General features: G+C 38.6%; 1 protein-coding gene across 1 annotated transcript in view; it reads right to left on the reverse strand.

Annotated features, from left to right (window-relative positions):
* Positions 1-15,489, reverse strand: part of lrpprc (leucine rich pentatricopeptide repeat containing) — a 152,929-nt gene that overhangs the window by 94,984 nt on the left and 42,456 nt on the right. The window contains exons 8-11 of the mRNA XM_033025505.1: positions 14,900-15,044; positions 11,577-11,734; positions 11,126-11,231; positions 10,092-10,199 (exon numbers count right to left, since the gene is read on the reverse strand). Coding sequence (XP_032881396.1) covers positions 10,092-10,199; positions 11,126-11,231; positions 11,577-11,734; positions 14,900-15,044 — 517 coding nt within the window. The remainder of the gene's footprint in view (positions 1-10,091; positions 10,200-11,125; positions 11,232-11,576; positions 11,735-14,899; positions 15,045-15,489) is intronic.

A 15,489-nucleotide genomic window follows, 5' to 3' on the forward strand; every position in this document is an offset into this window, starting at 1 on the left:
CTTTTGATTTTTAAGAAAGTTATCGGCTTTTGACTGTCCTCGATCACAGCTTTTGTGTTAAGTCAATGGAAAAGCAATGGACAAGATGCTAATTCCCGAGTATGAAAATGGCCATAACCTTTTTAATACTGAAGAAATGAAAGTGAATTAGGTGTCAAATTAAACTTCTTTTTCTGCTTTATCTGATGGGATAAATTGCAAACTTGATTTTTTAAATCTCAAAATTTTGTAACAATTGTTACCAACTTCTGGAATCATCAAACTCCATTTACCACAACCAGAAATAATGTCAAATAATTGCTGCTCTGCCAAGGTTTAAAATTCAGCCTCTTTATTCCAAATAGCTCTCAAACTGACACACGTCACCTTTTTGTTCAGTCAACATCGAGCATTGGATTAAAAAAAAAAATTTCAGAGGATTTATTGTCCATCTCTGATTTCTCTACTAAGGCTGTTAAGAGCCAATCACCTTGATGGATCTGGAGGTACATATAGGTTGGGTAAGTGTAGATTGGTTACATTACTTACTAACTAATGTAGTGCTTTATTAATGTAAGCTCCGCCTACTACCACACCATTCATATTATCGCAACCTGACATGTGCTGTTAGTTGGTGATACAGCATGGAAGAGCCAACATGTTGTAGTGTATAAGTGATATAATAAATACTGTTGTACCAGATCCGTGAGTATGTGTGATTTAGTCAACATGGTGTCAGAAGTGGGATCTACAATGCAACCGTCAACATCTCCTCCTGTGAAGGAACCACGTCCTGCTGTCTCGTATCCTGATGCTCCGCATCCGATCTACCCACCTGCTGACAGACTTTCTCTTCCCTCACGACCTGCAGCTGCAGACCCACCCCTGGTTGTGTCTCCAGCTCCCTCACCACCACGCTCGGTGCCCCGCTCGCATGCCTCGCCGTGTTTGTCCCCCGAGTCCCCAGTGCTCCCGCCACCCGGGACCCCGGCAATCTCGCCGGTGAAGGGAGGAGATGCGGATCTGTACTGTATACGGGCGGGACGGGTTTGTAGGCCGCCCATTAGATACAACTACTTTGTTTGAACCATCTGAACTTCCTTGGATGCACTATTAGCGTTTCGGTTGCATTATTAATCAGTCAGCACCTAGTAACATGCTTACACATATATATCACTTTACTGTAGACGTGTTTCACTTTTTATTCTTACAAAGAAAGATGTAGATTGGTTACATTACTTACTAACCAATGTAGTGCTTTATTAATATAAGCTCCGCCGACTACCACACCATTCATATTATCGCAACCCGACATGTGCTGTTAGTTGGTGATGCAGCATGGTAGAGCTAACATGTTGTAGTGTGTTGTGTACGCTATATAATAAATACTATTGTACCAAATATGTGAGTATGTGTGATTTACTCAACAGTAAGATCAGACATTTCCTTCTTAAAAGATATAAGTACACAACAATTGAACATTTTGATTTTATTAATAATATGTATGTTTCCCACCTGGCATGATGGGATTTGAATTCTTATCTCTGGATCAAATGGCCGAGTATGTGGATAGAAATCAAGTAATTTAACTCCAATGCTATTGTAACCTTAACAAGTTATCTGATCTTTAATGAAGAAGTCGATTGTACAGCTAATTCAGCATTGTCACTATAATTTCTGCAATGGATAAATAGAGGGCATTCAAAATGTATATAATAAACACAGGTTTCATCCTTTCAAACTGGGAATTATATATGCGGAAGCTGCTGGAAACCTACAAGCAGGGCAAGGAAATACAGTGCCCTCCATAATGTTTGGGGCAAAGACCCATCATTTATTTATTTGCCTCTGTACTCCACAATTTGAGATTTGTCATAGAAATAAAACACGTGGTTAAAGTGCACAATGTCAGATTTTAATAAAGGCCATTTATATACATTTTGGTTTTGGGTAAACTCTTAAATATAGCCAATGAACTGGCCTCAACTACCTTCTGTGGCAGAGAATTGCACAAATTCACCACTCTCTGTGTGGGAGGTTTCCTCCCACACTCCAAAGACGTACAGGTTTGTAGGTTAATTGGTTGGATATAAATGTAAATTGTCCCTATTGTGTGTAGGATAGTGTAAATGTGTAGGGATCACTGTTCGGTACGGACTCGGTGGGCCGAAGGGCCTGTTTCCACACTGTATCTCTGAACTCATAGTGTCCATCAACACCAGCCTTCCAGACTTCCTAAATCCACTGTAATTCACCCACTGCCCTGCCACAACAGGTCCATGGCGAATGCCATCGCCCTGGCCCTAAACGTATCTCTGGAACCTCTGGATAACAAGAAACCTGCCAAGACTTCTATTTATTAACTATAGCTTCACCTTCAAAACCATAATTCCAATCAAACTCATCTCCAAATTCTTGGACCTGGGACTTTGCATCTCCCCTGCAAATGGATGCTTGCTTTGCTGATCCATAAACTACAATCAGTAAGGATAAGCAACAAAACATGCTCCAAGATGATTCTCAATACCAGCGCTCCGCAAGACTGAATTTGCAGCCCTTATTTTACTCCCTATAAACTCACAACAATGCAGCCAAATTTTACTCCAACTCGTTTTTGAATAAGTTTGCAGATTACACCAGTGTGGTTACTTGGATTTCGAACAGGACAAAACTGTGTACAGGATGATGATAGAGAGCTTAGTAACGTGGTGTCAATACTTGGGCAGCACGGAGGTGCAGTGGTAGAGTTGCTGCCTTACAGCACCAGAGACCCGGGTTCAATCCTGACTAAGGGTGCTGTCTGCACGGAGTCGGTACATTCTCCCTGTGATAGCGTGTGTTTTCCCCAGGTACTCCAGTTTCCTTCCATACTCCAAAGACGTACAGGTTTGTAGGTTAATTGGCTTTGGTAAAAATTGTAAATTGTCCCTAGTGTTTAGGATAGTGCTAGTGTACGAAGGGTCTGTCAAAACTTCGGAAAATTGGTCAGAGTACACATCCAAGTCTTCATGAAGAAGATCAAGAGCTTCAGGCTTTGAGGCGTGAAACAATTCGTCCTGGTCTAACCACATTGACACTATGGCCATGAACGCAAACAGATACCTCTACATCCTCAAAAGGAAATTCATCATGTCTCCAATTACTCTTACCAATTCCTACAGATATGCAATAGAATGTAACTTACTGGAATGCATCACAGCGTGGTATGACAACTATTCTGCATAAGACCACAAGAAAGTTCAGAGAGCTGAGGATGTATCCCAGCCCACGTAAACAAGCCTCCTCGCCCATCGACTCCATCTGCCCTTCATGCTGCTTCAGGATTGCAGCCAACATAATCAATGACCACTCACCCAGTGGCCATTTTCACTTCTCTCCTCTCCTGTCAGGCAGCAAATACAAACACTCAAAAACACTTACCATCAGATTCACAAACAGCTTCTTCCCTGCTGTTATCAATTAAAAATATATATTATATAGATAAGACACAAAATGCTGGAGTTACTCAGCGGGACAGGCAGCATCTCTGGAATGAATGAGTGGCTGGAAGGAATGAGTGACGTTTCAGGCCGAGACCCTTCTTCAGACTGATCTTCTCATCTTCTAAGGATATATTCCTGATCTCCCAATCTACCATGTTGCAGCCCTTGCACATTTTGCATCTAGATTTTCTCTGTAGCTGTAACATCACATTCTGCACTGTCCCTTTCTCTTTTGCACTCTGTTGTACTCATGTAAGGCATGATTTGTATTTCACAGTAGCGCAGTACAAGTAAAATAACAAACCAATACAAAGTTGAACACTGAAATTAAGCATCCTCCAGAACTACAAATCAGGGTTTTGCAATTTAATTTTTATTATATTACAATTTCAGAAAATTCTCACCATTGAGGTGTTTCTTATATCAACCTGCCAATGTTCTAACAGGCAATCCTACTATTAATTGCTTCTGAATGGCCTACTCCTGCACTTATTTTCTATGTTTCTTCCCATTTCCTGTGTATTTAACAAATGGCAAAATATTTTCTCTTCACATAAGTAGAGACAAATAGTTCACTTAATTCAAATCACAGTAAACCTAATGCACAAACTGTAATCATTAAGTCTGCCCATATCAAATCACAACTGATACAATAAATTAAACTTAATTTGCAATCTTAACAAGTTAGAGTATTGCCACAATGCAATAGTCAAGTGGCAAGCTGAGAACCAATTTAGCCTGCCTAAGCAACAGGTCAGAGAATGCTACAAATGTTTGTGATTTAAATGCTGGATGTCAAAGTGCTTTGCATTGCTGAATACAGATTCTACATGTCAAGCTGAAGAAAATATTTAACATTCATTGCTTCTAGCTGTTTCATTTGACTGACATTTTTTTCTCTGGACAAATTCCTACCCGTTACAGGCGATTCCATTGCGACTCCTTGTCACAAACATATTTTTAAACTTTTTAAAAGTATTTTGTTTGAATATTTTATAAATAAAATATAATCAACAATTCTGGACATTAAATTATTTGTCTCCATTTAATATGTTAGTGATTTTGTTTTTTCCAAGATAGCTCTAATGTTTAAGGCAAAATGCTGCCTCTTTTTTACACTTTATAATTTTGACAAGCATAGTAGCAGATGTACCTTCAACAAACTGCAGTGAAAAGCAGTTATGGAAAGAAATGACAGTTAAATTAAATAACAAAGAGCTAGAAGCAACAAGCTTTCATGTTTTCTTTGCCTGACGTATAAGGGTTTATGCTGAGACATGCATACACTTCATAATATTTACCTAAGTGCTTTAAAGATTCAGAATAGACCTGAAATTTGGGTGACAAAATAAAGTCAGAATTTACTAACTTAAGAAACAAAAATTTGGAGATAAAAGTGACATATATAAAAAGATTTAAAAATGATGTAGCTTCTAACACAAAGATTTCAGTTTCATTAAAAAAAAACTATGGCTTATGAAATAATTTTGCTTTCTTGTGCAAGTGGACAATATTGAATTTTCACATAATTATTTGCAATATTATCCCACTTAATTTCCACAGATTCCATTTCCGTCACCAGTTCTTGCACGCTTTTAGATATACTAATAATATTTCCCAAACTTCTGATCTTTCCCTTTATCCTCATTATATTTATTCACTCTTCAAATCAACTCATCAATGGAAGTAATTATTCACCAGATCAAAACCTTCAGCAATTATATATATTTTTTTAAATGAATCTTTTTAATCAAGAGATATTTTTCCCATGCTGACGCCCATAAATTTCTTCTTTACAAGATCATTCAGCCCATTCACACAATAGCAGCCAAAAATATATCCACTTGTGAATATACTTAATGGCTTACATTTGCACCACATAATGGTGGCAGATTGGTATTGGTTTACATCTGCACCAGTGTTCCTGACAAATTAGACCCCTTGCAACTTGCAAAAAGAAAAAATAGGTCCACGGAAGACGCCATCACTCTTGCACTACATTCAGCACTGGATCACATTGACAATAAGAAAACTATGTCAGAATGCTGTTCATTGACAGCAGCTCAGCCCTCAACACCATATAACCAAATAAGATCACCTCTATATTCCTGGATCCTGGCCTTGGGATGTCCATCTACAACTGGCTTCTGGACTTACTGACCAGCAGTCGGTTAGAATTGGACATAGCTGGCCATCCTGACCATCCTCTCTGGTGCCCCTCAAGGTTGTGAACTCTGTTCCTTGCTCTATTCCCGGTACACACAAAGCTGTTGGCCAAGCATTATGCCAATTCAAGCTTTAAGTTTGTTAATGATCCCACTGTTGTCAGCCAGATCAACAACGATGAGATGAAATAAGGTACAGAATGGTGCCAGGATAACAATCTATCCCTCAACGCCACCCAAGACAAAATAATTGGTTGTTGACCTAAAGAAACAAGGGGGTGAACACAACCCTACGGTTGAACACACCATGATTGGAACTGCTGAAGAGATGGTCGACATTGCATCAGCAAATTAACCTGCTCCCTTCACGTTGATGCAGGAATCAAGAAACCAAAATAATGTATTTACTTTCAAATGTGTCTAAAAACATTTGGCAGTTCCATGAGGATTCTCTCGCAGATGCTGGAATTAAGAGTAAAATTAAACTAAATTGCCAAAGAATTGGGTCAGACAACGTTTCAATCTGGAAGCTTTGAAATGTAATCTGTCTATTTCTCTCCACAGATGTTGCCTGACCCTACCGAGTTCCTCTAGCAGTTTGTTGTTTTTTTGCTCGGGATTCTCTCGAATTTCTACAGATGTGCTACACAAAGTATTCTGAAGGAATGCATCTCAACTTTAAGGCAACTGCTCTGTTCTTGATCAGTTGAATCTGCAGCAAGTGGTGAACACAGGCTGGTCCATCACAGGCTCGTCACTTCCTTCCTCCAGTTCATCCTCGTGGTGCCTGATATCAAGAAAGCTGGAAGAATCATCAAGGATGTCTATCACCCTGGCCATTCCCTTTTCTCTCTTTTATCTTCTGGGAGAAGATACTGTAGCTTGAAAGCCTAGACGTCCAGACTAAATAACAGCTTCTTCCACACTGCTATCAAATTCTTGAAGAAGGCACATATTTCACACCCCTTTCTCAGAGGTGCTGTCACACACTCTTACATTTTAACTTTCAGTTGTACAAGATAGTGGTGAGACCACACGGCATACTGTTTAAAGTTTTGGTTACTCTGCTATTGAAAATATGTCAATAAGCTGGAAAGATTTACAGTAATGTTGCCAGCATTCGACCGCCTGAGTTACAAGAAGAATTGGGAAGGATAGGGCTTCATCCAATGGAGCATACAAGGTTGAAGGATTATCTTGTAGAGGTGTACCAAATCAAGAAGGGCATTGATAAGGTGAATACACACACACAGTATTTTTCCAGGATGTGGAATCATAAAGTAGATGGCATAGGTTTAAGGTGAGAGGAAAATATTTAAAAAGTGACCTGAGGGGGCACCACACAGAGGGTGGAGGGTGTATGGAACAATTTGCCAGAGAAAGTGGCCGAGGCAGGTACAATAACAGCATTTAAAAGACATTTGGACATGATATATAGGAAAAGTTTGGAGGGATATGGGTCAAATGCAGGCAAGTGGGTTTTAGTTTAACTTGGGAGCTATGGTTGAGTTGGCCCCATAGGCTTGTTTATGTGCACACAACTCTACGACTCCATAACTCTAACCTCATTTGGTTATTGTGTTATTGTACTTCAACAATGTCTTGTACTTCTTTGATTGGCACTACAATATTGCGCCATCCTGTTGTTATTACAATCGATGTTACCCTTATCGTAACTGTTTGTAGACTATGTACCCTGTTTACTCAACCATACTAAGTCGAGATATTGTGTGGAAACAGCCCCACGCATCAGCAGGTCGATACTGATCACCAACCTCCTTCTTCCCTCCATTTACATTAATCCCACGTTTCTCATCACCATCTACCAACCTGCACATATTTGTGGAACGCAGAGGGCACCAAGACAGTCGCATGGTAAAAGTGAAAGTTCCACAAAGATCTCTTGCACTGTACTGCAGTGGCCCTACCAGCTATGTCACTGTGACTCCATTCTACATCATGCAGAGAATCAATGTGCTCAGTGCACAACATTACTAAATGAAAAGAACAATACACAACCAAAATTATTTCCTGTACATATGAGCTCTTAACCATACCTATCTGTTGAGAACAAAGGGGTGATAGAGAATAATGAAATGAATTCATTTATACGGAACATAAAAGATAAGTCAAAATAGAACATTTTTTGCCAAGGTGCTATCATAACAACATGATTTACAAGGACACTAAAGCAGAAAAATGTCAAGCATGTTACCATAAAGATCTTAGCTTACTCAAAGGCTTCAAGGATAAATGCTGAAACTGACTAGATCCTGAACTTGTTCACTCTAAAAGCTTCCAATGGACATAATTATCCCACTTCGAAGCAGTTAGTCTTTGCTAACATGCTTCTGCATGAGATTAAGCTCAGCTAACAACTCCACAAAACTACTGAACAACATGCTTGAAAATGCTCAATTTTCAAAAGATTCAGGTAAGATAGATGGAGAAAATCATCAATACACACTGCTGACATTCTGCCTCAGGTTGAGTTGATTAATAAATATTAACCAAACTAGCATATCCTTGAATGGCTCTTAGTTGGTGCAGAATGCTACAAAGACACCATCCATGCAGCAAAGTAGCTGCATTGTTTGTTTACACAAACAGAAACACAACACATTACACATACACAAACAGAAAAAGCATGATGCAAATGACAAGTTCATTTTGATAAGCATGGTGCATAATTCAATAGGTCTTTAAGAAGGGAAAAGTAGAATTATTTCGAATAGAGTCCTAAAACAAGCAATATATAAAAGCAGTCCGTAAACTATTTACACTTATGTTCCATGTATAATCGGTTAATTAAAAAAAGTATACATAAAATTAGTTATTTGGTGAACTGGAATGGGTTTAGAATCTTATTTTCACTGCTTGTAAGATTTTGAACAAATGCTGCAAAACTATGTGCAGTTAGTTCTACTACAGTGCAATAGTTGTGTACCTATGAAACATGTGTTCAAAAAGGTTGCATTACAAATACAATATGTCAATAGGACCAAGTGGCTTAGGGGCTAGAATTTAAGACTCGCAATAATAATCCTCCCTCCCCACCCCCTCACAATCAAACAGCATTTTCAAATATAAAGATATTTTTAACAACTAAAGCCCCTGTCCCACTTACGTGTCCTTGGCACGTTAATTACGCGACGTCGTGATCGCGTTGAGGCGCGACGATCTCGCGAAGGTCGTGCACGACTTCATGCGCCCGCACACCCGTCTGGAGCACGTGACGTCATTTGAAGATGGACACAAAATGCTGAAGTAACACAGCGGGACCGGCAGCATCTCTGGAGAGAAGCAGCGGGTGATGTTTCGGGTCGAGACTCTTCTTCAGTCTGCAAGAAGGATCTTGACCCGAAACGTTACCCATTCCTTCTCTCCAGGAGTAACTCAGCGGGACCGACACCATCTCTGGAGAGAAGGAATGGGTGACGTTTTGGGTCAAGATCCGTCTTGCAGACTGAAGAAGAGTCTTGACCCGAAACATCACCCGTTGCTTCTCTCCAGATGCTGTCGGTCCCGCTGAGTTACTCCTGCATTTTGTGTCTATCTTCAATTTTCTTGGCCCCGCTCTGGGAGTAGAAGTGGGGGCGAATCCGGACTGCAACGGCCGTGAGCCCCAGGCCGAGCTCGCCGATCGTTTGCCTGCTTCTGCTGCTGTTGGAGGTGAGACGTTGCATCGTGCCAGGGTCTTGGGCCTGTCCCACTTTGGCCGTCAGTTACGCAACAGGCCGTTGGCGCGCGAAGATTTCGTTCACCACAAAATTTCGGAGCACCGCGCGATACCGCTCACAACTACATACCCCTCCGGGCTTCTCAGTGTGACCGGCCCCGCGCAGCCACACGATGCCCGTGTGCCTCAACGCGACGACGAGGTTGCGTAATTTGCGTGCCAAGGACATAAGTGGGACAGGCCCTTAAGTTTTAGTTATTGCAAACTAAAAATCCGAGAGGTGCTAGCTCATATTTTTCAATGGAGTAGCATTACACAAAGTGTCGATAAAGGTGATTGCTTGCCAATTTCAATAGCCACCTGCGTGGAAACAGAAACAGTCCTTAAGTACTGAAGAAACAATGATTTCTAATCACTGCATGGTGATTACATGGAAGCATTTTTTCCCCTGGATTTTTTTTTGGCAAGACAGCTTTTTTGCTGCTTGTCAATTTCCAAAGTAACTTTTAAATGTTTTTTAATTCCCAATCAAAATCATGTTCTACCTAATTCAACATGTTTAATACAATAAGCGTTCCCTAAATCATCAATTGCATAGTATGCAACCATGTGTTATAGCAGAACTACTTGTACTTTCCACATAGTTTCAATTCCATTTACATTTAATCGTGTTGAAACTTTATCTGCCCTGTACAGTCAAATTACCTATTCAAGAAGCATATAGCAAAGACTTTCTAACCTTATTGTAAATATTCAGCAAATTGGAAGAGTTTAAATGACACAAACCTTGTGCATTCTTTTCTTTCTGATGTTGTGCCAATATAGGCCAAAAGTAATGGGGTCTGACAGGTAAACCTGCCTTCTGCATGATCTTCATAAGCTCAACAGACATTGCTACAAATGTAAAAGGAAACCATTTAATCTTATGTTATCATATACCAAAATTAAAATGATGCAAATCTTCAAGATATTGGAATAATCAAGCTGCATGAGTGACTATTTGTCTCAATTACAACTTGAGTGATTTATTTCTTAGTTTCAATTTTATTTTAAAGAAAATGAGTAATGCTAGTTTATGCAATATATAGTTTGATCAATGCTGTTTACTTTTTTGCAAAGTCTGATGTAAACATTATTACAGAAAAAGAAAGGAAATCTTTCAACAGATGAAATGACTGCAAACTAAACATTTCCTTCTCTATATCCCATGAATTCTGCATTATTAGAAATGAATTGTTACAATATGCACCTCCTAGATTACATTACAGTGAATCTCCAAATCTGAGTTTAACATGACTCAATTGACAATTAATGTGCTCAGAGGATTAATAATCTGTGTTCGATTGTTTAGATGCTTATTCCTTCGCTATGTCGCTGGACTCTGTTGAGATAACAGAAAAGGCAACATTTTGGGACCAACTATAACTTATATGAGTAACTCATTCAAGGTAGATTCAAATTTTGCTATTTGATCCAAACCATTTGCAGAAATGTGATGATTATTACTGTCCCACTGAATTACGCCATCATTTTGTGTCTATCTTCGGTGTAAAGGCCACATTTAGTGATTATGGCCTTGGGCAAAACTTCAGTAACACCATTCTATAAGGGATTTGGGGTCGTTATTATATGATGCAGGAAAGAAAAGTGCCCCAACCTTCTCCAGGTAAGCATATTCCAAACTTTCACATCAAAGACACAAACATATCAACAAATTAATAGATGTTTAGCATTTTAAATTATCCAAAGTTATGTGAAAAGATCATGTTAGAATTAAAATGCTTAAAAATACAAAGACTTGAAGCTTTATATGTTATTACCTTCTTTTTTGGCCTCCAGAGCGCAATAAAGAGCAAATTGAAAAGGAGCAGAATGCAAATTGGTCTCCTTTAGTCCCTCACAGAACTGTCGCAGTTTGTCGACTGGCTGGATCGTGAAGGAAAAAATAGAAATCAGTACTTTCCCAAAGGAAATCATCCATACATCAAGCAGAAGAGGTTTTATTACTAGGAATGCAGCAACTATTTAATAAACAGGCAAGTTATTTTCTTTTATATGTGCACTTGCAAACAAGTTTTTAAATAAAAGCAAATGTACAAAAACATATCTTAAATGAAAAATAACTATTGAACTTTCAAAGGTTTAGGAGTAAAGTTTGTTTGTAAAGCAACATGTTGTGGGGGCATTTAAATCAGAGGACAGAGATACCTGGTTAATGTGTTTCAGTGAGAACAAAATATGAAGACAAAGGGAGCATCATTATTCTTTTACCTTTTCTAAATTGACACAGTGCCTGATGAAGAAGTTACCACAATCGAATGGTTCCCCATTTTGATTCTCAGACTGAAATGTGGGAAAGGTTTTCAACACTTGGAAAGCTGTTTCTTCCAAACCTTGTGTAATCAGGGCTAAGCACAGATTCATTGCATCTGTAAAACCAAACAAGTCAGAAATATAGTTAGTTATAGAGATAATTCTCTACAGGGGAATCAAATTTCTGTCAGGAAAATGTGACATCAAACCATGATTTCTACTGAAAGGAAAAGCAGTTCAGGGGCTATATGAACTTTTCCATGCTCCAATGTTAAACAACAAGCTTGTCATAATGGAAATCTGAGGTAAACACAGAAAACAATGGAAATACTCAGCAGCTCAGGCAGAATTTGCAGAGGGTGAAACAGTAAACTTTCCATTTCGATGACCCTTAAATGGGAACTGGGAAAAAGAGAAAATGAAATAGCTTTTAATTACAGAAGATGCATGAAAGCTATAGGTGGGATAAAGGGAATATAATCACAGGTTGTGGCTAAGGCTACCATGGAGAAGGGTCTCGACCCAAAACCATTCCTTCTCACCCATTCCTTCTCTCCGGAGATGCTGCCTGTCCCGCTGAGTTACTCCAGCATTTTGTGTCTATCTTCTCTGCCATGATGATAAGTTAACAAAGGATATTACAGAGAACACAAACAAAGGAACGTAAACATACTGAAATACAGAACTTAGGAAATGCCTGACAGGTCACAGCATGCTAGTCAGGTAAACCACAGTGCCCTCCATAATGTTTGGGACAAAGACTCTTCATTTATTTATTTGCCTCTGTACTCCACAATTTGAGATTTGTAATTTTAAAAAAAATCACATGTGGTTAAAGTGCACATTGTCAGATTTTATTAAAAGGTATTTGTATACATTTCGGTTTCACCATGTAGAAATTACAGCTGTGTTTATACATAGTCCCCCCATTTCAGCGTACCATAATGTTATGGACACATGGCTTCATAGGCGTTTGTAATTGCTCAGGTGTGTTGAAATGCCTCCTTAATGCAGGTATAAGAGAGATCTCAGCACCTAGTCTTTCCTCCAGTCATTCTATCACCTTTGGAAACTTTTATTGCTGTTTATCAACATGAGGACCAAAGTTGTGCCAATGAAAGTCAAAGAAGCCACTATGAGACTGATAAACAAGAATAAAACTGTTGGAGACATCAGCCAAACCTTAGGCTTACCAAAATCAACTGTTTGGAACATTATTAAGAAAGAGAGCATTGGTGAGCTTACTAATCGCAAAGGGACTGACAGGCCAAGGAAGACCTCAACAGCTGATGACAGAAGAATTCTCTCAATAATAAAGAAAAATCCCTGTCCGACAGATCAGAAACAATCTTCAGGAGTCAGGTGTGGATTTGTCAATGACCACTGTCCGCAGAAGTTTTCATGAACAGTAATACAGAGGCTACACTGCAAGATGGTTAGCCGCAAAAATAGGATGGCCAGGTTAGTTTGCCAAGAAGTACTTAAAAGAGCAACCACAGTTCTGGAAAAAGGTCTTGTGGACAGATGAGACAAAGATTAACTTATATCAGAGTGATGGCAAGAGCAAAGTATGGAGGAGAGAAGGAACTGCCCAAGATCCAGAGCATACCACCTCATCTGTGAAACACGGTGGTGGGGGTGTTATGGCCTGAACATGTCTGGCTGCTGAAGGTATTGGCTTACTTATCTTCATTGATGATACAACTGCTGATGGTAGTAGCATAATGAATTCTGAAGTGTATAGACACATCTTATCTGTTCAAGTTAAAACAAATGCCTCAAAACTCATTGGCCAGCAGTTCATTCTACAGCAAGACAATGATCCCAAACATACTGCTGAAGCAACAAAGGAGTTTTTCGAAGCTTAAAAATGATAAATTCTTGAGTGGCCAAGTCAATCACCGATCTGAACCCAATTGAGCATGCCTTTTATATGCTGAAGAGAAAACTGAAGGGGACTAGCCCCCAAAACAAGCATAACCTAAAGATGGCTGCAATACAGGCCTGGCAGAGCATCACCAGAGATGACACCCAGCATCAAGCAGTCATTGCATGCAAAGGATATGCAACAAACACTAAACATGATTACCTTCATTTACATGACACTGCTGTGTCCCAAACTTTGGTGCCCTGAAAAAGGGGGGGGGGGGGGACTATGTATAAACACAGCTGTAATTTCTATATGGTGAAACCAAAATGTATAAAAATGGCCTTTATTAAAATCTGACAGTGTGCACTTTAACCACATGTGATTTTTTCTATTACAAATCTCAAAGTGTGGAGCACCGAGACAAATAAATAAATGATCGGTCTTTTGCCCAAACATTACGGAGGGCAATGTAACTTGTTTTCACTCTTTCCCAAACCATGGACCACCAAACCGAAATATTAATGTTTCTTCATTTACTGTGTTTCCTAATTGTCCAAAATTTTAATTTTCCAGTACATGATTGTCCTTTAACACGTATAATCTTATTGCATTCTTGCTTTTACGTGATTATAATTTACAAAAGGAAAAAGAAAAAGAAAATGTCTGCTAAATTGTCTCTTAATACTAAATTTAAAAAGTAAATCTAAAAAGATCACATGTATAATTTATCTTTTTGGATTCAGAATAACTGAAAAGTTCTGGATTCTGACATTTTTTTAATAGTACAGGTATTTGCTCATATTATGTATCATAAATAAAGTATGCTTTTCAAAATCCATTTATCAAGCCTTATTTCAAGCTAAAAGTCACCTCTGGAAATTCTACATAAATGTTCAAGTTGCCTTCAAATCCATGACACCAATGATTATTACCAAGATGCCATAAAGTTTTCCCCATATGTAATAAAGTATAAATACTACAACAAAACACTCATTTTGGGTCTTGACCAACTTATGTATAATTTGACTTTTTCTTGCCATTTCTTTATAAACATTTGGAATGATAAAATGGCAAAATTCAATACCTCCGAGTACTTACACTGCAAAAACCTAGAGTGACCAATAAAATCTTAAACACAAGAGCGTTGTTACAAAAACATTATCCAATATTAGTATTTAAATCCAATATTTGTATTCCAAGACTAATTTAACGCAACTATGCGGGATTCTTACAAGAGAAATGCAAGGTAAAAATGAACGCAAGATTATTTGGCATTTCCACTAAAAAAATAAAAGTTGTTCTGACATTATCAGCAACTTATCAATTTAACACCAAATCACCAAGTAAATTTTTTAAATTACGAAAAATTTACAACTGAACATCACAATATGCAACCCAGCATGGAACTTGCCTGGTACATATCCCCTGTCATGTCTCATCCGTTCCACAATATCCTGAATGTATTGTGGATAGCCAGACTTGGCCAGGCTGAAGATAATTTGCATCAAGTCTCTGTCCATCAGGCTGGCATCTGTCTTTTCAACTTTCTCCAGTGTCTATCAACAAGGGATATATTAAACACATACAAATAGGCTTTAGATTCAAATCATACAAATATCTTAAGGCAGTGCTAAAAGAGATTTTTGTCCCTTCAACACCTCTTAATATCTTTTTCCACAATTTTTCATAATCATCTTTTTTATTTAAACCTGCCAATTACCAGGTGACATCAAAGTCTAGCAACTCTGGAGTTAAAAATCAGACAAGGAAATAATTTTGACGAAAGACAAATTAATTATCTGCAGCTTACACAAATTGTGCCATAAATTCAATGGAACTTCTTGAAATAGCCTATTCTTAAAGAACATAGAAGCATTGCATTTGTATATCTGAGCCTTTTGCTTCCACCCTCAAGTTCTTTATAATGCACTTGATGACAACAGATTATGCCCATGCATAGAAAAGACTATCACCATTACCAGAGGAATCTTGCACTATTAG

The sequence above is a fragment of the Amblyraja radiata genome, chromosome 8 (assembly GCF_010909765.2).
Source record: "Amblyraja radiata isolate CabotCenter1 chromosome 8, sAmbRad1.1.pri, whole genome shotgun sequence".
NCBI lineage: Eukaryota > Metazoa > Chordata > Chondrichthyes > Rajiformes > Rajidae > Amblyraja > Amblyraja radiata.